The 22,096-nt window shown below is 46.4% G+C and overlaps 1 protein-coding gene across 5 annotated transcripts in view; it reads left to right on the top strand.

Annotated features, from left to right (window-relative positions):
- Positions 1 to 22,096, top strand: part of fancm (FA complementation group M) — a 95,711-nt gene that overhangs the window by 43,835 nt on the left and 29,780 nt on the right. For 4 of the 5 annotated variants that reach the window (XM_041855560.2, XM_041855559.2, XM_041855558.2 and 1 more), the window contains exons 5-13: positions 2,852 to 2,983; positions 3,357 to 3,489; positions 3,618 to 3,707; positions 4,139 to 4,237; positions 4,631 to 4,809; positions 8,815 to 9,021; positions 9,387 to 9,642; positions 10,561 to 10,712; positions 10,845 to 11,003. In XM_041855560.2, coding sequence (XP_041711494.2) covers positions 2,852 to 2,983; positions 3,357 to 3,489; positions 3,618 to 3,707; positions 4,139 to 4,237; positions 4,631 to 4,809; positions 8,815 to 9,021; positions 9,387 to 9,642; positions 10,561 to 10,712; positions 10,845 to 11,003 — 1,407 coding nt within the window. The remainder of the gene's footprint in view (positions 1 to 2,851; positions 2,984 to 3,356; positions 3,490 to 3,617; positions 3,708 to 4,138; positions 4,238 to 4,630; positions 4,810 to 8,814; positions 9,022 to 9,386; positions 9,643 to 10,560; positions 10,713 to 10,844; positions 11,004 to 22,096) is intronic. The other variant, XM_041855561.2, reaches the window with a different exon arrangement.

Genomic DNA, 22,096 nt, shown 5'->3' with positions numbered 1-22,096 from the left:
GAGGGTAAAAGTGGGTGAAAGTCAATATTAGGAAGGTGTTACTAATGTTCTGTACACTCAGTGTATGTGGCAGGTCTCCAGACAATCATGGATTATAAAGGGAAAGCGTTGCAGACACCGACGCCTCACTCCCGCATAAACTAAACACCTTCTTCGCCTGCTTTGAGGACAACAACAACATCGAGCTGCCGACGTGGGCCCCCTTCGCTCATGAGGACTATGTGCTCTCGTTCTCCGTAGCCGACTTGAGTAAGTCAATTAAACATGTTAACCCCCGCAGGACTGCCGGCCCAGACTGCATCCCAAGCAGCATGGTCAGAGCTTGTGCAGACCAGCTGGCTGGAGTGTTTACTGACATATTCAATCACTCCATATCCCAGTCTGTTGTCCTCAATTGCGTCAAGATGTCCCCAATTGTTCCTGGATCCAAGAAAGCGAAGGTAACTGAACTAAATGACGATCGCCCCGTAGCACTCACTTCTGTCATCATAAAGTGCTTTGAGAGGCTAGTTAAAAATCATATCACCTCCACCTTACCCGACAACCTAGACCCCCTACAATTCGCAAACTGCCCCAACAGATCCACAGGTGACGCAATCACACTGCCCTATCCCATCTGGACAAGATAAATACCTGTGTAAGAATGCCGTTCATCGACTACAGCTCAGCCTTCAACACCATAATGCCATCCAAGCTCATCAATAAGCTCAGGGCCCTGGGTCTGAACCCCTCCCTGTGCAACTGGGTCCTGGACTTCCTGACAGGCTGACCCCAAGTGGTGAAGGTAGGCAACAGGGGTGTGTGCTCAGACCCCTCCTGTACTCCCGGTTCACCCTTGACTGCCTGGCTACGCACGTCTCCAACTCAATCATCAAGTTTGCTGGCGACAGAAGAGTGGTTGGCCTGATAACCAACAATGACAAGACAGCCTATGGGGAGGAGGTGAGAGACCTGGCAGAGTGGTGCCAGGAAAATAACCTCTCCTTCAATGTCAACAAAACGAAAGAGCTGATCGTGGACTACAGGAGACCGCAGAGAGAGCACACCCTCATCCACATCGACGGGGCCATAGTGTCGAGGGTCAAAAACTTCAAGTTCCTCAGTGTGCACATCACTGACGACTTGAAATGGTCCCTTCACACAGACAGTGTGGTGAAGAAGGCGCAGCAGCACCTCTTCAACCTCAGGAGGTGGAAGAAATTCGGCTTGGCTCCTAAGACCATCACAAACTTCTACAGATGCACCATTGAGAGCATCCTGTCGGGCTGTATGGCAATTGCACCATCCGCAAGCACAAGCCTCTCCAGAGGGTGGTGTTGTCAGCCCAACGTACACTACATGACCAAAGGTATGTGGACACCTGCTCGTCGAACATCTCATTCGGAAATCATGGGCATTAATATGGAGTTGGTCCCCCTTATGCTGCTATAATAGCCCCCACTCTTCTGGGAAGGCTTTCCACTAGATGTTGGAACATTGCTGTGGGGACTTGCTTCCATTCAGCCACAAGAGCATTAGTGAAGTCGGGCACTGATGTTGGGTGATTAGGCCTGGCTCGCAGTCTGCGTTCCAATTCATCCCAAAGGTGTTCGACGGGGTTGAGGTCAGGGCTCTGTGCAGGCCAGTCAAGTTCTTCCACACCGATCTCGACAAACCATTTCTGTATGGCTCTCGCTTTGTGCAGGAAAGGGCCTTCCCCAAACTGTTGCCACAAAGTTGGAAGTACAGAATCGTCTAGAATGTCATGTTATGCTGTAGTGCTAAGATTTCCCTTCACTGGAACTAATGGGCCCAGCCCGAACCATGAAAAACAGCCCCAGACCATTATTCCTCATCCACCAAACGTAATATTTCATTCAATAGTGATAGTCAATTTATTGAGTATTTTGAATGTACTGATAATAAAGGCCTTTATTCCATAATCTGGAGTGTTCATTAGGCACCAAACTGAATATATTTGTTTTATTATTCCGTTACGGTGCCCTGATTCAGAGGTGTTGGGTTAAATGTTGAAGGCACATTTCAGTTGAATGCATTCAGTTGTACAACTGACTAGATATCCCCCTTTCCCTAATGAAGACGACCCAGGTGTCATTGTTGAATTGTGGCATCTGGGAAAGTTGTGATTTCTTATTTCTAAGCATTAGATTGATTGTGTGAGAGAGATTAGACCTAAATCAAAACCAATCCCCTTTAAAATGGCTTTTCGGATTTGGGAAGAGCGAGTTTTGAGTCCAGCCATTGAAAGACTGAACAACTTAATTTAGAGTCATCTTCATGCCTGCTGGATTAGACAACTATGTCAAATCAGTTAACATCCTCCCTATGTGTTTGTAGTCTTGTGTGTGGCAAAAATATCTTCGATTGGCTCATTTGGCTGACAATCAATCCAGAGATTCCTGACACCCAGTTGCGAAGACATCCTAAATGATGCCAGCTAATATGCTTTTGCTAAGTAAAAGGTCACTGGAATGATAGGTTCTGTAAATAATGTGAATAGAGACCGTTATGTGAGACGTGAAACATAGTTACAGAATTGTGAATCGAGGACTCCATACAAAGCATTATTTTCTTATTTTTCTTCTATACTAGCCTATAATTGACTTTTATCTGATTCTGAATAATTGCAGTCACAATGGTTCCAGGGCTTCCTTTTGGAGACTTCAATCTCCTGCTGGGAAGATTAAAGGATGTAAATATTGTGGCCACTCAAAAAAACATTCCGCTTCGCTCTGAAATAGGGAACAGAAAATAGCAGAGCCCACCTCAGTTTTGTACTGTGTTTGTTGAAATAGGCGCTCCACTTATCCTGTCTGGGTCGCCCATTGTTTGTCGCCCATTGTTGTTCCAGGTGCTGGAACGGTTCACGGGCCGTCTGATCCAGAACAGGGCGATGTCTCACCGCGACCTGCGCTCCCTCACCAAGTACCAGCTCATCCTCGCCCGGGAACAGTTCCGCAAGAACCCTCCGCCCCATGTCACGGTGTGGTATACACACGAACGCATGCAGGCACACAGTGCCACCACACACACCACACACACACACACACACACACACACACACACACACACACAAAGGCATTCCTTGACACTATACATTTAATAGCTTTATGAACATTTTGTAACACATAGCCAACCAATGCTCATCATTTTTGGAGCAGGAATGTCCTCAGAGTCACCCCTATTCATTTTCTTCTATGATCAATCAACACGTTGCTGTTTTGCGATGGAAATACAATGTCAAATTGACTTGCAAATCGATGTTAAGTTACGTCATGTTATGTCCTGCTGTCAAATTAAGTCAAGCTACATACGTTAAGGCTTAAGCCCATCTTTGTGATCCTTGCTGTTAACAGGGGGCTCAGCATGGGGCTCTGGAGGGGGACTTTGCCCTGTGTATCAGCCTGTACCACGGCTACGAGCTGCTGCTCCAGATGGGCCTGCGCTCCCTCTTCCTCTTTGTCCAGGGCATCATGGATGGCACCAAAGGTAGGTAGGAGGCACCTCCTTACGCGCACACAAACACACACTCACTCACTCACTCACAACCACTCTATAAGTGATAGCCAGCATTCTGCTCAGGTGATTGTCTCCATTCTATATTTATGCCAACTCAGAGATGTCTCGAGCCAGGAACGAGCTACAGCGCAACGCCACCTTCATGGACCTGTACCAGGAGATGGAGGCCATGTTTGTAAAGCCCACTGGTAGGATACCGTTCCTACAGCCCCGTGTCTTTGAAGCCGCATGATAACACTTTATTTTACAGCCAGGAGCCTGGTTAAAGCTGGTACTTTCCTGGTATTTACATGGTAAATACTAAGAAACTGTGGTAACAATAAGTATTTGGTACCTACCTCAAACAATTCAACACAATTGGTAACTACCTGGTACCAAATGGTGCATAGTGATGCTTGTGTCAGTGAATGTCAAAGAAACCGATGTGTAATTACTACACAATTATTAGTCAAGCACCGTTGTAACAAGTAATTTCTAAATAACTACCTGTTCAACAGCAGGCTGTAAAACAAAAGCGTTACCAACACTTCTCCTAATTGTGAATGTTTATTATGAAGGGTGTCGTGGGCCATGATTGACCTGGTTGACCTGATTGCCGTGTATTGCGCTTTGCTTCCAGGCCCCGAGGAGCCCTTCATCTACAGTCACCCCAAACTGCAGAAGCTGGAGGAGGTGGTGCTAGGGCACTTTAAAACATGGGCTGAGAGCTCCGGCACCGGTAATTCACTCTCTTGTTAGTAGCAACTAACTGCAACCGGCTCTTAGCAATGAGTCATCCTTTTAAGATATTTAACTAGAGCCGAGGTAAACAGCAGGAATGAATGACACGGTTAAAGTCCGAGAGTGTGCTCCAGATGTTGTTATTACGTATTTGTTTTGAGTAGCAGCAGATGCACTTAATAAGCAGTTGATTGGTTGTAAGAACACACACACGCACTGAGGAAGGCACTAACCGAAATGGATGCAGTTTGTGTTTTAGTAGGAAATGTTGCCTAAAAGAAAATGAAGACAAATACTTAATTTCCAACTACATGAAGTGAGCGCTGGTGAGTCTTTTTTATTGGTTGTAAGTAACCTCTTTCTCTTTTTCTCTCCTCTTTGATTGGTCCAGGCTCTGGACCCCAGGAAGTGAGCACGCGTGTGATGATCTTTTCATCGTTCCGGGAGAGCGTGCAGGAGATTGCCGCCATGTTGAACCGCCACCTGCCCCTGGTCAAAGTCATGACCTTTATGGGCCAGGCCTCGGCAGGGAAGGGGGTCAAAGGGTTCACCCAAAAGGAGCAGCTGGAGGTAAAAATACAACTCATGTGGCCTGGGGACGGTGCCTACACTCTAGGTTCTATCTAGAAACTAAAAGGGTTCTTTGGTTGTCCAAATGGAAGAACCCTTTGAAGAACCTTTTCACAGAGCGTTCTACATGGAACCCAAAAGGGTTCTTCAAAGGGTTATCCCATGTGGACAGCCGAAGAACCCTTTTGGATAACCACCTTCAGTACATACAGTGGGGAGAACAAGTATTTGATACACTGCCGATTTTGCAGGTTTTCCTACTTACAAAGCATGTAGAGGTCTGTAATTTTTATCATAGGTACACTTCAACTGTGAGAGATTGAGTCTAAAACAAAAATCCAGAAATCACATTTGTATGATTTTTAAGTAATTAATTTGCATTTTATTGCATGACATAAGTATTTGATCACCTACCAACCAGTAAGAATTCCGGCTCTCACAGACCTGTTCGTTTTTCTTTAAGAAGCCCTCCTGTTCTCCACTCATTACCTGTATTAACTGCACCTGTTTGAACTCGTTACCTGTATAAAAGACACCTGTCCACACACTCAATCAAACAGACTCCAACCTCTCCACAATGGCCAAGACCAGAGAGCTATGTAAGGACATCAGGGATACAATTGTAGACCTGCACAAGGCTGGGATGGGCTACAGGACAATAGGCAAGCAGCTTGGTGAGAAGGCAACAACTCTTGGCGCAATTATTAGAAAATGGAAGAAGTTCAAGATGACGGTCAATCACCCTCGGTCTGGGGCTCCATGCAAGATCTCACCTCGTGGGGCATCAATGATCATGAGGAAGGTGAGGGATCAGCCCAGAACTACACGGCAGGACCTAGTCAATGACCTGAAGAGAGCTGGGACCACAGTCTCAAAGAAAACCATTAGTAACACACTACGCCGTCATGGATTAAAATCCTGCAGCGCACGCAAGGTCCCCCTGCTCAAGCCAGCGCATGTCCAGGCCCGTCTGAAGTTTGCCAATGACCATCTGGATCATCCAGAGGAGGAATGGGAGAAGGTCATGTGGTCTGATGAGACAAAAATATAGCTTTTTGGTCTAAACTCCACTCGCCGTGTTTGGAGGAAGAAGAAGGATGAGTACAACCCCAAGAACACCATCCCAACCGTGAAGCATGGAGGTGGAAACATCATTCTTTGGGGATGCTTTTCTGCAAAGGGGACAGGACGACTGCACCGTATTGAGGGGAGGATGGATGGGGCCATGTATCGCGAGATCTTGGCCAACAACCTCCTTCCCTCAGTAAGAGCATTGAAGATGGGTCGTGGCTGGGTCTTCAAGCATGACAACAGCCTGAAATACACAGCCAGGGCAACTAAGGAGTGGCTCCGTTAGAAGCATCTCAAGGTCCTGGAGTGGCCTAGCCAGTCTCCAGACCTGAACCCAATAGAAAATCTTTGGAGGGAGCTGACATTCCGTATTTCCCAGCGACAGCCCCGAAACCTGAAGGATCTGGAGAAGGTCTGTATGGGAGTGGGCCAAAATCCCTGCTGCAGTGTGTGCAAAACTGGTCAAGACCTACAGGAAACGTATGATCTCTGTAATTGCAAACAAATGTTTCTGTACCAAATATTAAGTTATGCTTTTCTGATGTATCAAATACTTATGTCATGCAATAAAATGGAAATTAATTAAATGTTTGTTTTAGATTCCGTCTCTCTCAGTTGAAGTGTACCCATGATAAAAATTACAGACCTCTACATGCTTTGTAAGTAGGAAAACCTGCAAAATCGGCAGTGTATCAAATACTTGTTCTCCCCACTGTAGGCCTGAGTGTGGCCATGTCGGTTTGAATCCCAGACCTACCGTTGCTTTGTTACAACCCCTCTTCACTTCTCTCCTTCTATGCGTCCTCTCTCTTCAACAAAATGTCTGATAAATACAAAAAAACACAATGCATGTGCCACAGTCACACCAGGTGACAAGACTGATAACACAAGCTCAAGGTAATGCCAGGATAACGTCATTAAAAAGGATAGTATTTGATTGACATGGCTTGATTTACATTGTACTGGGATTTGGTCCAAATGAACCGAAAAAGAACACACTGGAAAGTGCCTCCCAAATACCTGTATTGAGCAAAGCTAAACGGCACAAACATTCAATGTTATCCAAAAATGTGGTTGCTTAGCGGCTCTGACTGAAGCTAAGGTGTTGTTCTGTGACCCTATTAGGCTTGTCTTCTCAGGTCCTCAGCTTTCTCCATTCCTGACTGGCAGACAGAGTGTTTGCTTAGCTTAGATAGATAGCTGACACATCCTGCTCCCCATATGCCTGCTCTGTCTTGTGTCACTGTGTAGGTGAGCTGCTAATAGTTTTTTTTATGATAATGTTTTTCTGATATCCACATGGCAGTCAAAAATACTGAAATACATAGATACTAAAATACATGGATATTACAATACATACACAATAACACATTCAAGTTGAAATCACAAGTAAAATTCATGACAATATGTACGTTAAGGAGACCCGAAGAGTTTTGATGATTTAATTTGCATAGGTAGGGTATGGGAGACTGGTGTGCTGGTAGAAATATATTTTCACCACACACACCTGTACCATAGATATAACATAATGTAGGTAGGCCTTTAGAAAATGGAGAAGGTGATTATGATAAAGTAAGAAAGCAGAACTGAGCCAGTTCAGGTATAAATTATATATTTTATGTTCTTCAAAAACCACCAGCAAATCAATTGAATGGCTAAACTGTTAGCCTCTAGGCTAAATGTAGCACCCACCATTAACTTACAGGATCATAGCCTACACTAGCGTTTGAAGAACTAGCTCGTCGATTTTCCCATTGTACTTAGATTTTTTTTTAATGGTTTGCTGCTCATAAGGATCATTCCTCTACAGATCGGCTGTGTGCTTAGGGTCATTGTCCTGTTGGAAGGGGAAACTTTGCCCCAGTCTGAGGTCCTGAGTGCTCTGGAGCAAGTTTTCATCATTGCTCTGTTCAACTTTCCCTCGATCCTGACTAGTCTCCCAGTCCCTGCCGCTAAAAAACATCCCCACAGCATGATGCCAGACGTGACACTTGGCATTCAGGCCAAGAATCAGAATCTTGTTTCTCATGGTCTGAGAGTCATTTAGGTGCCTTTTGGCAAACTCCTGGTGGGCTCTCATGTACCTTTTACTGAGGAGTGGCTTCCGTCTGGCCACTCTACCATTAAGGCCTGATTGGTGGAGTGCTGCAGAGATGGTTGTCCATCTGGAAGGTTCTCTCATCTCCACAGAGGAACTCTGGAGCTCTGTCAGAGTAACCATCGGGTTCTTGGTCACCTCCCTTACCAAGGCCCTTCTCCCCCGATTGCTCAGTTTGGCCGGACGGCCAGCTCTAAGAAGAGTCTTGGTGGTTCCAAACTTCTTCAATTTAAGAAAGATGGAGGCCGCTGTGTTCTTGGGGAACTTCAATGCTGCAGAAATGTTTTGGTACCCTTCCCCAGATCTGTGCCTCGACCAAATCCTGTCTCGGAGCTCTGTGTACAATTCCTTCGACGTCATGGCTTGGTTTTTGCTCTGACATGCACTGTCAACTGTGGGACCTTATATAGACAGGTGTGTGCCTTTCCAAATCATGTCCAATCAGTTGAATTTACCACAGGTGGACTCCAATCAAGTTGTAGAAAAAGCTCAAGGATGGTCAATGGAAACAGGATGCACCTGAGCTCAATTTCGAGTCTCATAGCAAAGGGTCTGAATACTTATGTAAATAATGTATTTCTGTTTAAAAATTTTAATACATTTGCTAAAATTTCTAAAAACCTCTTTGCTTTGTCATTATGGGGTATTGTGTGTAGATTGAGGAAAATCTTTTATTTAATCAGTTTTAGAATAAGGCTAATGTAACAGAATGTGGAAAAAGTCAAGGGGTCTGAATACTTTCCAAATGCACTGTACATGTTTGTGATTGACTTCACATACAGGCACAGCCAAGATTTCTGTCATCCTGATAAAATGTATTGATTTCTGTACTGAAGGTGGTGCGACGGTTTCGGGAGGGAGGCTTCAACACCCTGGTGTCCACCTGCGTGGGCGAGGAGGGGTTGGACATAGGCGAGGTGGACCTCATCGTGTGCTTCGACGCCCAAAAGAGCCCCATCCGCCTGGTTCAGCGCATGGGCCGCACAGGACGCAAACGCAAGGGCCGCATAGTGGTCATCTTGGCCGAGGGACGAGAGGAGAGGGTGAGCAACAACTCCTGCCTTGGGAATCTTAGGAACGGTCCCACATCTGTTTGTGCTGTACCTCTATGGTAATTCCTATGTTCATTGTCATACCAAACATGTTTATGTTTGGTATGACAATTGAAAAACAAAGTTCCACTTTGACATCATCGTGGTTTGTGTGTAGGCCAGTGACAAAATCTCGATTTTAATCGATTTGAAATTCAGGCTGTAACACAACGTGGAAAAAGTCAAGCGGTGTGAATACTTTCTGAAGGCACTGTAAGCATGAAATAGCTTTAAATAATCTTAACTATTTTTTTGAGTGCGGACCCTGTAATCTGCAACCACCAACTCTTTGTCGGACATCTTTGTTTTCCCCTCAGACCTACAACCAGAGCCAGAGCAACAAACGCAGCGTGTACAAGTCTATCGTGGGGGACAGCCACAGATTCCACATGTTCCCCCACAGCCCCCGCATGCTGCCCGAGGGGGTGCACCCCGCCCTGCACAAGATGCACATCACCTGTGGCCAGTTTGACCACGGGGAGAGCAGCAGGCGGCTCTCCGGGGGTGGGAGGGGACGCAGGTCCCACTCCTTGGAGGGCCACCGTGAGTCCCTTTTTCTTCCGCATGGTCTAGGTAAGAGAGGCTGGGGCTCTTGCTATGTACAGTACCAGTCAAAAGTTTGGACACACCTACTCGTTCAAGGGTTTTTCTTTATTTTTACTGTTTTCTACCTTGTAAAATAATAGTGAAGACATTAAAACTATGAAATAACACATATGGAATCATGTAGTAACCAAAAAAGTGTTAAACAAATCAAAATATTTTTTATATTTGAGATTCTTCAAATTAGCCACCCTTTGCCTTGATGACAGTTTTGTACACTCTTGGCATTCTCTCAACCAGCTTCATGAGGAATGCTTTTCCAACAGTCTTGAAAGAGTTCCCACATATGCTGAGCACTTGTTGGCTGCTTTTCCTTCACTCTGCGGTCCAACTCATCCCAAACCATCTCAATTGGGTTGAGGTTGAGTGATTGTGGAGGCCAGGTCATCTGATGCAGCACTCCATCACTCTCCTTGGTCAAATAGCCCTTACACAGCCTGGAGGTGTGTTTAGGGTCATTGTCCTGTTGAAAAACAAATGATAGTCCCACTAAGCACAAACCAGATGGGATGGCGTATCACTGCAGAATGCTGTGGTAGCCATGCTGTTTAAGTGTGCCTTGAATTCTAAATAAATCACAGACAGTGTCACCAGCAAAGCACCCCCACACCTCCTCCTCCTCCATGCTTCACGGTTGGAACCACACATGTAGAGATAATCCATTCACCTACTCTGCGTCTCACAAAGACACAAAAAAATCTCAAATTTGGACTCATCAGACCAAAGGACAGATTTCCACCGGTCTAATGTCCATTGCTCATGTTTCTTCGCCCAAGCAAGTCTCTTTTTCTTATTGGTGTCCTTTAGTAGTGGTTTATTTGCAGAAATTCGACCATGAAGGCCTTTGGAGTATAACTGCGGCTTCCCCCTTGTGTTTCAATGTTCCAGGCGGGCACCAGGAGAGTGTGAAGGAGGATGGCTTCCTTAGCCCTTCTGAGCTCGCTCACTGGGAGTCTACCATGAAACTAGGGGAGGACGTGGCTCCACCCATTCTGAGACGGTCCCGCTTCCTCTCAATACAGGAAGACACGCCACCTCGGGTGAGTTGTGGGTTCAACCCTTGCAAGGATCATACACACTACAAATGTATGCACTAACTTATCTCTTTGGATAATGTCTGCTAAGTGGTATATTTGATGATTATGTTGTGCCTGTTGTGTGTGTGGCTGTAGGAGGAGCCGCTCTCCAGCGGGCCGACCAGCGAGCTGTCTCTGTGGGAGTGGAGACACTGGCAGAACCAGCCCTTCCCCACTCACATCGTAGACCACTCCAACCGCTGCCACCACTTCACCAAGGTCATGGAGCTCATCGACAGCCTGCGCCAGGAAGAGGTGAGAGGGAGGGCAACCTGAGAGGGGGTCGTCCATTCATCCATCATCCATCCGTTCATTCATCCATCTATCCCCCTCCACCCCCCACAAATGTGTCATCCACCGCCTACCTCTCCCATTAAAAGTTTCCCGTAATTCAAAACCACTGCAGTGTGGCAGTTGAGACATTTAGCATTGGTATTGTAATACTAGTCTCGTAAGCCACACTCAAAGGACTCGCATTAGCTTGCATCATGTAGCTATATGAAAGTCGGTCATGAGAGACTACTGTATTACATATAAGAAGAGGCAGAAGAGTGTTTCCCATATATTAATTTAGCAGTGGCGGCCCGCCCTTGCTAAATAGTTGCCGCCACTCCAAGAAATATGTAAAAACAAATATAAAAAAATAATATATATATATATATATATATGCACACACACATATACACTGCTCAAAAAAATAAAGGGAACACTTAAACAACACAATGTAACTCCAAGTCAATCACACTTCTGTGAAATCAAACTGTCCACTTAGGAAGCAACACTGATTGACAATACATTTCACATGCTGTTGGCAAATGGAATAGACAACAGGTGGAAATTATAGGCAATTAGCAAGACACCCCCAATAAAGAAGTGGTTCTGCAGGTGGTGACCACAGACCACTTCTCAGTTCCTATGCTTCCTGGCTGATGTTTTGGTCACTTTTGAATGCTGGCGGTGCTTTCACTCTAGTGGTAGCATGAGACGGAGTCTACAACCCACACAAGTGGCTCAGGTAGTGCAGCTCATCCAGGATGGCACATCAATGCGAGCTATGGCAAGAAGGTTTGCTGTGTCTGTCAGCGTAGTGTCCAGAGCATGGAGGCGCTACCAGGAGACAGGCCAGTACATCAGGAGATGTGGAGGAGGCCGTAGGACCGCTACCTCTGCCTTTGTGCAAGGAGGAGCAGGAGGAGCACTGCCAGAGCCCTGCAAAATGACCTCCAGCAGGCCACAAATGTGCATGTGTCTGCTCAAACGGTCAGAAACAGACTCCATGAGGGTGGTATGAGGGCCCGACGTCCACAGGTGGGGGGTTGTGCTTACAGCCCAACACCGTGCAGGACGTTTGGCATTTGCCAGAGAACACCAAGATTGGCAAATTCGCCACTGGCGCCCTGTGCTCTTCACAGATGAAAGCAGGTTCACACTGAGCACGTGACAGACGTGACAAAGTCTGGAGACGCCGTGGAGAACGTTCTGCTGCCTGCAACATCCTCCAGCATGACCGGTTTGGCGGTGGGTCAGTCATGGTGTGGGGTGGCATTTCTTTGGGGGGCCGCACAGCCCTCCATGTGCTCGCCAGAGGTAGCCTGACTGCCATTAGGTACCGAGATGAGATCCTCAGACCCCTTGTGAGACCATATGCTGGTGCGGTTGGCCCTGGGTTCCTCCTAATGCAAGACAATGCTAGACCTCATGTGGCTGGAGTGTGTCAGCAGTTCCTGCAAGAGGAAGGCATTGATGCTATGGACTGGCCCGCCCTGTTCCCCAGACCTGAATCCAATTGAGCACATCTGGGACATCATGTCTCGCTCCATCCACCAACGCCACGTTGCACCACAGACTGTCCAGGAGTTGGCGGATGCTTTAGTCCAGGTCTAGGAGGAGATCCCTCAGGAGACCATCCGCAACCTCATCAGGAGCATGCCCAGGCGTTGTAGGGAGGTCATACAGGCACGTGGAGGCCACACACACTACTGAGCCTCATTTTGACTTGTTTTAAGGACATTACATCAAAGTTGGATCAGCCTGTAGTGTGGTTTTCCACTTTAATTTTGAGGGTGACTCCAAATCCAGACCTCCATGGGTTGATAAATTTGATTTCCATTGATAATTTTTGTGTGATTTTGTTGTCAGCACATTCAACTATGTAAAGAAAAAATTATTTAATAAGATTATTTCATTCATTCAGATCTAGGATGTGTTGTTTATGTGTTCCCTTTATTTTTTTGAGCAGTGTATATGCACACACACACACACACACACACACATATACACTGCTCAAAAAAATAAAGGGAACACTTAAACAACACAATGTAACTCCAAGTCAATCAAACTGTCCACTTAGGAAGCAACACTGATTGACAATAAATTTCACATGCTGTTGTGCAAATGGAATAGACAACAGGTGGAAATTATAGGCAATTAGCAAGACACCCCCAATAAAGGACTGGTTTTGCAGGTGGTGACCACAGACCACTTCTCAGTTCCTATGCTTCCTGGCTGATGTTTTGGTCACTTTTGAATGCTGGCGGTGCTTTCACTCTAGTGGTAGCATGAGACGGAGTTTACAACCCACACATGTGGCTTAGGTAGTGCAGCTCATCCAGGATGGCACATCAATGCAAGCTGTGGCAAGAAGGTTTGCTGTGTCTGTCAGCGTAGTGTCCAGAGCATGGAGGCGCTACCAGGAGACAGGCCAGTACATCAGGAGACGTGGAGGAGGCCGTAGGAGGGCAACAACCCAGCAGCAGGACTGCTACCTCCGCCTTTGTGCAAGGAGAAGCAGGAGGAGCACTGCCGGAGCCCTGCAAAATGACCTCCAGCAGGCCACAAATGTGCATGTGTCTGCTCAAACGGTCAGAAACCGACTCCATGAGGGTGGTATGAGGGCCCGACGTCCACAGGTGGGGGTTGTGCTTACAGCCCAACACCAGTCAGTCATGGTGTGGGGTGGCATTTCTTTGGGGGGCCGCACAGCCCTCCATGTGCTCGCCAGAGGTAGCCTGACTGCCATTGTGAGACCATATGCTGGTGCGGTTGGCCCTGGGTTCCTCCTAATGCGAGACAATGCTAGACCTCATGTGGCTGGAGTGTGTCAGCAGTTCCTGCAAGAGGAAGGCATTGATGCTATGGACTGGCCCGCCCGTTCCCCAGACCTGAATCCAATTGAGCACATCTGGGACATCATGTCTCGCTCCATCCACCAACGCCACGTTGCACCACAGACTGTCCAGGAGTTGGCGGATGCTTTAGTCCAGGTCTGGGAGGAGATCCCTCAGGAGACCATCCGCCACCTCATCAGGAGCATGCCCAGGCGTTGTAGGGAGGTCATACAGGCACGTGGAGGCCACACACACTACTGAGCCTCATTTTGACTTGTTTTAAGGACATTACATCAAAGTTGGATCAGCCTGTAGTGTGGTTTTCCACTTTAATTTTGAGGGTGACTCCAAATCCAGACCTCCATGGGTTGATACATTTGATTTCCATTGATAATTTTTGTGTGATTTTGTTGTCAGCACATTCAACTATGTAAAGAAAAAAGTATTTAATAAGATTATTTCATTCATTCAGATCTAGGATGTGTTATTTTAGTGTTCCCTTTATTTTTTTGAGCAGTGTATATACAGCTGTGGAAAAAATTAAGAGACCACTGCAAAATTATCAGTTTCTCTGGTTTTACTATTTATAGGTATGTGTTTGGGTAAAAATAATATTTTTGTTTTATTCTATAAACTACTGACAATATTTCTCCCAAATTCCAAATAAAAATATTGTCATTTAGAGCATTTATTTGCAGAAAATGACAACTGGTCAAAATAACAAAAAAAGATGCAGTGTTGTCAGACCTCGAATAATGCAAAGAAAATAAGTTAATGTTCATTTTTAAACAACACAATAGTAATGTTTTAACTTAGGAAGAGTTCAGAAATCAATATTTGGTGGAATAACCCTGATTTTCAATCACAGCTTTCATGCGTCTTGGCATGCTCTCCACCAGTCTTTCATATTGATGTTGGGTGACTATGCCACTCCTGGCGCAAAAATTCAAGCAGCTCGGCTTTGTTTGATGGCTTGTGACCATCCATCTTCCTCTTGATCACATTCCAGAAGTTTTCAATGGGGTTCAGGTCTGGAGATTGGGCTGGCCATGATAGGGTCTTGATCTGGTGGTCCTCCATCCACACCTTGATTGACCTGGCTATGTGGCATCGCGCATTGTCCTGCTGGAAAAACCAATCCTCAGAGTTGGGGAACAATGTCAGAGCAAAAGGAAGCAAGTTTTCTTTCAGGACAACCTTGTACGTGGCTTGATTCATGCGTCCTTCACAAAGACAAATCTGCCCGATTCCAGCATTGCTGAATCACCCCCAGATCATCACCGATCCTCCACCAAATTTCACAGTGGGTGCGAGACACTGTGGCTTGTAGGCCTCTCCAGGTCTCCGTCTAACCATTAGACGACCAGGTGTTGGGCAAAGCTGAAAATTGGACTCATCAGAGAAGATTGGGCGGCAGGTAGCTTAGTGGTTAAGAGCGTTGTGCCAGTAACCGAAAGGTCGCTGGTTCTAATCCCCGAGCCGACTAGGTGAAAAATCTGTCTGTGCCCTTGAACAAGGCACTTAACCCTAATTGCGCCTGTAAGTCGCTCTGGATAAGAGCGTCTGCTAAATGACTAAAATGTAAATGTAAGATGACCTTACTCCAGTCCTCTACGGTCCAATCCTTATGGTATTTTGCAAACCTCAGCCTGGCTCTTCTTTGCTTCTCATTGATGAAGGGCTTTTTTCTAGCTTTGCACGACTTCAGCCCTGCCCCTAGGAGCCTGTTTCGAACCGTCCTCGCCGTGCACTTCACCCCAGCTGCCGTTTGCCATTATTTTTGTAGGTCACTTGATGTCATCCTACTGTTGTTGAGTGACATTCGAATGAGTTGGCGGTCATCCCGGTCAGTAGAGAGTAGTTTTTGCCCTCTGCCGGTCTGTAGCTTTGTTGTCTCCAATGTCTGCTGCTTGACCTTGTTCTTATGAACTGCCGTCTTTGAAATTTTAAGGATGGAAGCAACCTGACGCTCACTGTATCCCTCTGCCAGTAAAGCCAGAATTGAACCCTTCTTTTCCTCACTCAAAACATTCCTTTTCAACTCTTTTGGCATGGTCAATAGTTATTTTTTTTATTAATATTACTTTTGAGGTACTATTAGCACTGTTTTTGCCATCCAGCTGGTCCTATTGCAAGAGGATAGTGATGACCACAGCAGTGGTTTTTATACTTTTCCTCGTTAAATAAGATTTGGTTCATGTGATCACCTAATCAGTACCTAATTCAGTAGAATGAGGTGTGCCTGTGTTGGAATTTAACAGACACTGGACAGGAATGGCTGTCATACATGTAGAGATGCTGATTTAAGAAACATTTGCAGTGGTCTCTTAATTTTTTCCACAGCTATGTGTATATAACACACACATACCTATACATACATGCAGAGCAGAGCAATATACACATACATACAGTGCATTCGGAAAGTATTCAGACCCCTTTACTTTTTCCACATTTTGTTAGGTTACAGCCTTATTCTAAAATGGATTAAATTGTCACGCCCTGGCTCTGGGACTCTGTTATGTTGAGCCAGGGTGTGTTGTTTCTATGTGTTTTGTGTGCTAGGGTGATTATCTAGCTGATGTGTTTTCTATGTTGGCCGGTGTGGTTCTCAATCAGAGGCAACGTGAATCAGCTGTTGATTGTTGTCTCTGATTGGGAACCATACTTAGGCAGCCTGTTTTGCCACAGTGTTTGTGGGATCTTGTTCCGTTTGGTTTGTGTAACCGTAGGACTTCACGTTTCGTATCGTTTGTTGTTTTGTTCGTGTGGTGACTCTAAGAAAAGAAGTATGTTCACTTATCACGCTGCGCATTGGTCCACTTCTATCGACGATCGTGACAGAAGATCCCACCCTAACTGGACCAAGCAGCATGTCCAGGAGCCAACGCCAGAGGTGAATCTAGCGGATATCCACCTCGACTGGGTCAAGCCGCGGGAGGAGGAGAGAGGCTGGACTTGGGAGCAGAGGAGCGAGAGTCTGGCGAGAGCCATGGAGGCCTGGCCCACGGGGAGGAGAGACGCCCAGAACATTTTTAGGGGGGGGCTCACGCCGTGGACGACGGGGCAGCAGGAGGCCGCCAGGTTACGGGAGTCACCGGTCACCAGGGGGAAGGAGGATGTAGAGGCACGGCGAGAGGTACTGGGGTGTGTTGCCAGTCCGTTCCTGATCCCCGCGTAGGGCCAGTGGTGTGTGTCCCCAGTACGGTCCGGCTTGTTCCTGTCCCTCGCACCAAGCCTGTGGTGCACGTCGCCAGCCCGGTCCGGCCTGTTTCTGCCCCTCGCACCAAGCCAGTGGTGCGCGTCGCCAGCCCGGTCCGGCCCGTTCCTGCTTCCCGCACCAAGCCAGTGGTGCGCGTCGTCAGCCCGGTTCGGCCCGTCCCTGCTCCCCGCACCAAGCCTGTGGTGCGCGTCGTTAGCCCGGTCCGGCCTGTTCCTGCTCCCCGCACCAAGCCAGTGGTGCGCTTCGTCAGCCCGGTTCGGCCCGTCCCTTCTCCCCGCACCAAGCCAATGGTGCGCGTCGTCAGCCCGGTCCGGCCTGTTCCTGCTCCCCGCACCAAGCCAGTGGTGCGCTTCGTCAGCCCGGTTCGGCCCGTCCCTGCTCCCCGCACCAAGCCTGTGGTGCGCGTCGTCAGTCCGGCACAGCCCGTGCCTGTTCCACCGGTGCCTGGTCCGGCACCGGTCAGCTGCTCCACTCCGGAGCTAGAGCAATCCGCTCCACAAGTGTTCAGTCCAGCTCCGGCCAGCAGGGCCAGACCGGACCAGGGGCGCTTTGGGGGGTTAGAGAGGGAGTGGGGGTCATGCCCGGAGCCGGAACCGCCTCTGAGGAGGAATGCCCACCCGGCCCTCCCCTGTTCGGTTTATGTTTGGCGCGTTTGCAGTCCGCGCCTTTGGGGGGGTACTGTCACGCCCTGGCTCTGGGACTCTGTTATGTTGAGCCAGGGTGTGTTGTTTCTATGTGTTTTGTGTGCTAGGGTGATTATCTAGCTGATGTGTTTTCTATGTTGGCCGGTGTGGTTCTCAATCAGAGGCAACGTGAATCAGCTGTTGATTGTTGTCTCAGCCTGTTTTGCCACAGTGTTTGTGGGATCTTGTTCCGTTTGGTTTGTGTAACCGTAGGACTTCACGTTTCGTATCGTTTGTTGTTTTGTTCGTGTGGTGACTCTAATAAAAGAAGTATGTTCACTTATCACGCTGCGCATTGGTCCACTTCTATCGACGATCGTGACATAAATTGTTTTTTTCCCTCATCAATCTACACACAATACCCCATAATGACAAAACAAAAACAGGTTTTCAGAAGGAAAAAAAAGAAGAAAGAAATGAAATATCATATTTACATAATAAGTATTCAGACCCTTTACTCAGTACTTTGTTGAAGCACCTTTGGCAGCGATTACAGTCTCGGGTCTTCTTGGGTATGACGCTACAAGCTTGGCACACCTGTATTTGGGGAGTTTCACCCATTCTTCTCTGCAGATCCTCTCAAGCTCTGTCAGGTTGGATGGGGAGTGTCGCTGCACAGCTATTTTCAGGTCTCTCCAGAGATGTTCGATTGGGTTCAAGTCCGGGCTCTGGCTGGGCCACTCAAGGACATTCAGAGACTTGTCCCGAAGCCACTCCTGCGTTGTCTTGGCTGTGTGCTTAGGTCATTGTCCTTTTTGAAGGTGAACCTTCGCCCCAGTCTGAGGTCCTGAGTGCTCTGGAGCAGGTTTTCATCAAGGATCATCTTTCCCGCAATCCTGACTAGTCTACCAGTCCCTGCCGCTAAAAAACATCCCCACAGCATGATGCTGCCACAACCATGCTTCACCGTAGGGATGGTGCCAGGTTTCTTCCAGACGTGACGCTTGGCATTCAGGCCGAAGAGTTCAATCTTGGTTTCATCAGACCAGAGAATCTTGTTTCTCATGGTCTGAGAGTCTTTAAGTGCCTTTTGGTAAACTCCAAGCAGGCTATCATGTGCCTTTTACTGAGTGAGGAGTGCCTTCCTTCTGCCCTCTACCATAAAGGCCTGATTGGTGGAGTGCTACAGAGATGGCAAAGGAACAACAGCAAAGGACCTTGAAGATGCTGGAAGAAAGAGGTACAAAAGTATCTATATCCACAGTAAAACAAGTTCTATATCGACATAACCTGAAAGGCCGCTCAGCAAGGAAGAAGCCACTGCTCCAAAACCGCCATAAAAAAGCCAGACTACGGTTTGCAACTGCACATGGGGACAAAGATCATACTTTTTGGAGAAATGTCCTCTGGTCTGATGAAACAAAAATAGAACTGTTTGGCCATAATGACCATCGTTATGTTTGGAGGAAAAAGGGGGCGGCTTGCAAGCCGAAGAACACCATCCCAACCGTGAAGCACGGGGGTGGCAGCATCATGCTGTGGGGGTGCTTTGCTGCAGGAGGGACTGGTGCACTTCACAAAATAGATGGCATCATGAGGAAGGAAAATGATGTGGATATATTGAAACAACATCTCAAGACATCAGTCAGGAAGTTAAAGCTTGGTCGCAAATGGGTCTTCCAAATGGACAGTTACCATAAGCATACTTCCAAAGTTGTGGCATCGCAAAGCCATCACAAAGCCCTGACCTCAATCCTATAGAAAATGTGTGGGCAGAACTGAAAAAGCGTGTGTGAGCAAGGAGGCCTACAAACCTGACTCAGTTACACCAGCTCTGTCAGGAGGAATGGGCCAAAATTCACCCGACTTATTGTGGGAAGCTTGTGGAAGGCTATCCAAAACGTTTGACCGAAGTTAAACAATTTAAAGGCAATGCTACCAAATACTAATTGAGTGTATGTAAACTTCTGACCTACTGGGAATGTGATGAAATAAATAAACGCTGAAATAAATCATTCTCTCTACTATTATTCTGACATTTCACATTCTTAAAATAAAGTGGTGATCCTAACTGACCTAAGACAGGGCATTTTTACTAGGATTAAATGTCAGGAATTGTGAAAAACTGAGTTTAAATATATTTGGCTAAGGTGTATGTAAACTTCCGACTTCAACTGTATGTATTATCATCATCCATCTATCACCACCATGCTAAGGATCATTTATATAACTGTAAAAGATCATCAGAGAGAACCATAATGCTGAATAATTGCCTTTCATTCACAGACAATAGCTGATATACAGCCCTTTAGAGCCTTAGGTTTGTTTCCACAGGTGGTCTAGTTCTCACCTTATCCTAGTAAGCTATTTTTGGAGTGTTTCCTCCACCACAGGTTAACAAGACGTTGTGCCAGTTGGTTCCTCTTGTTTGTTGGAGATATTTGGGCCAACAAATAGGCCCCCATGTATTGTAGGCTTGTTACCGCCATCACAATCTCAACATCCCGAACAGATCAATCTAGACAAGGATGTTTTCGGTGCACGTAGAAGCTCTATTTGTTGTCATCCATCTCACCAAAGTGTTATTTGCAAACAACCACACAATAGGCCTTGTGTAAATAGGCCGCAATTAACTGCTGTTTCAACAGTTTGAAATGGAAATGTTCTGAATGGAGTGTAGCTTGACTGCCATATTGATTGGTAGTTTGTTTAGCTCATTCCAGTACCCCCCCCCCCCCGCTGTTTTCTTTAAGGCTGACTAACTCCGTTTATTCAGAGGGCCGATGACATTAACCAGGGCTTTGTTACATGGCCTAAACCGTAAAGGCCTTTTGCATTCGTTCATTCACCTGCGCTGCTTTCCTCTCCTCTCCTGCCCTCACCTTTAAAACCAATGACGGGGGCAATGCAAAAAAAAAGTACCCAATGTCAAAGGGAAAGGTTTGTTGTTTATAAAAAGCTACCCTTTTCATTTGAAGGCCTCTCTCTGTGTGTGTCGGTGCACACACGCAGCCACGCTGCATTTTTCATTTTCCCTTCTCCCCCCTTTTGTTCGCCTTCATGATGGAGAGAGAGAGACCCAGGGTAGGCAGACAGGCTGTCTCTCCCTCGCTTATGTAACGTTTCTCCGAATTATAAGCCCAGGAAGCGCTAAGTAGGCCAGCCCTGGGTGACCTAGATATGCACGAACATGGGCTGAGCTAGGAAGATTAGAGTGGAAGAGATGGGGAGCCTGACACCCTGTTGCCTCTGTGATGAACATAGAGGGGTCTGTCCACTCCAAACAAGCAGTGTTTGGTTTGTTTTCCCTTACCAATGAACACCGGAGGGGTTTGGATATCACTATGGAAAGAGATGAACTCCCGATGGGTTTTCATTTCACTTTACTAGGCTGGGCAGGTGGGCCCCTGGGACTCGCAGCTCAGCACCACTCATGTAAATTGTGAACCCAATGATCCAATGTTGATCCAATGTTCTGTATTACTGTTCCAGTTTACACTGGCTTGTGGTTAATCTAATAATGACATTCACTCGATCAAATGGTTAATTGTCTGTGAGCGAAAGACCAAGAACATTGTCTGGTACATGGAAAAGGGAATTCAATCCAAGGACCCAATTGCTCTCTCGCCAGTGTTGAAATTATAATTGCGTTTCAGATGTTTGCAATGTGTTTTATCACGTCATCTGCTTCTGTCTGTCATTTACATTGGCATTTATATTTGAATAGGTGAGTCATCTCTAAGGTAGGACTTTGAATTTAAAGGGAAATGAAGGATCAGTTTGACTATGCGTTTGCACCAGTGCAAAATCTGATGTAACAAGGCAGTGCTAACAAGTAAAATATGGGTTAAATAGGAATGACATTAAACTTAAAAATCACATGTTTTCAGACCTCAAAAGTAGTTTGATGTTAAGATGAGCCCACGTCTCAGACCATCTGTTTTGTAGATCCAGCAAAATTCCACAATCTCTCAAACGAATGGAAAAGATAGGCAGCGTGCAATTTCCAGATTTGCGGGGTTTATCTAATCCACGCATTTGGGGTGAAGACATGTAGCTGGATCCACACAACCGATGGCGTGGGATGTGGACTCATATTTACTATGGATATACTATACTACTTTGGATGTCTGAAAAAGTCGGACAAATTTAGATTCTGTTGTTTAGATTCCTGTATATAATCTCCCTTAAAAGTAATTGTAAACAAACAGTTTAGTGGATTAGTTTAGCTTAGTTTTTTTCTGTTTTATCCCGTTCTGTAAATAAGCAGTGCAATTGCTTAGGATGCTATTAAATCAGTCAAACACAATGTCTGATTGTGCTGCATGAATGCACACTTAGGTTAATTTCCTCAGCAAAACAAAGTTTTGAAGTGTGAAACAGAAACAAACTAAACTG

This window comes from Coregonus clupeaformis, chromosome 29 (assembly GCF_020615455.1).
Source record: "Coregonus clupeaformis isolate EN_2021a chromosome 29, ASM2061545v1, whole genome shotgun sequence".
Classification (NCBI taxonomy): domain Eukaryota; kingdom Metazoa; phylum Chordata; class Actinopteri; order Salmoniformes; family Salmonidae; genus Coregonus; species Coregonus clupeaformis.
Note: the sequence above shows the minus strand (reverse complement) of the source record. Positions and strands in the feature narration are given on the sequence as shown.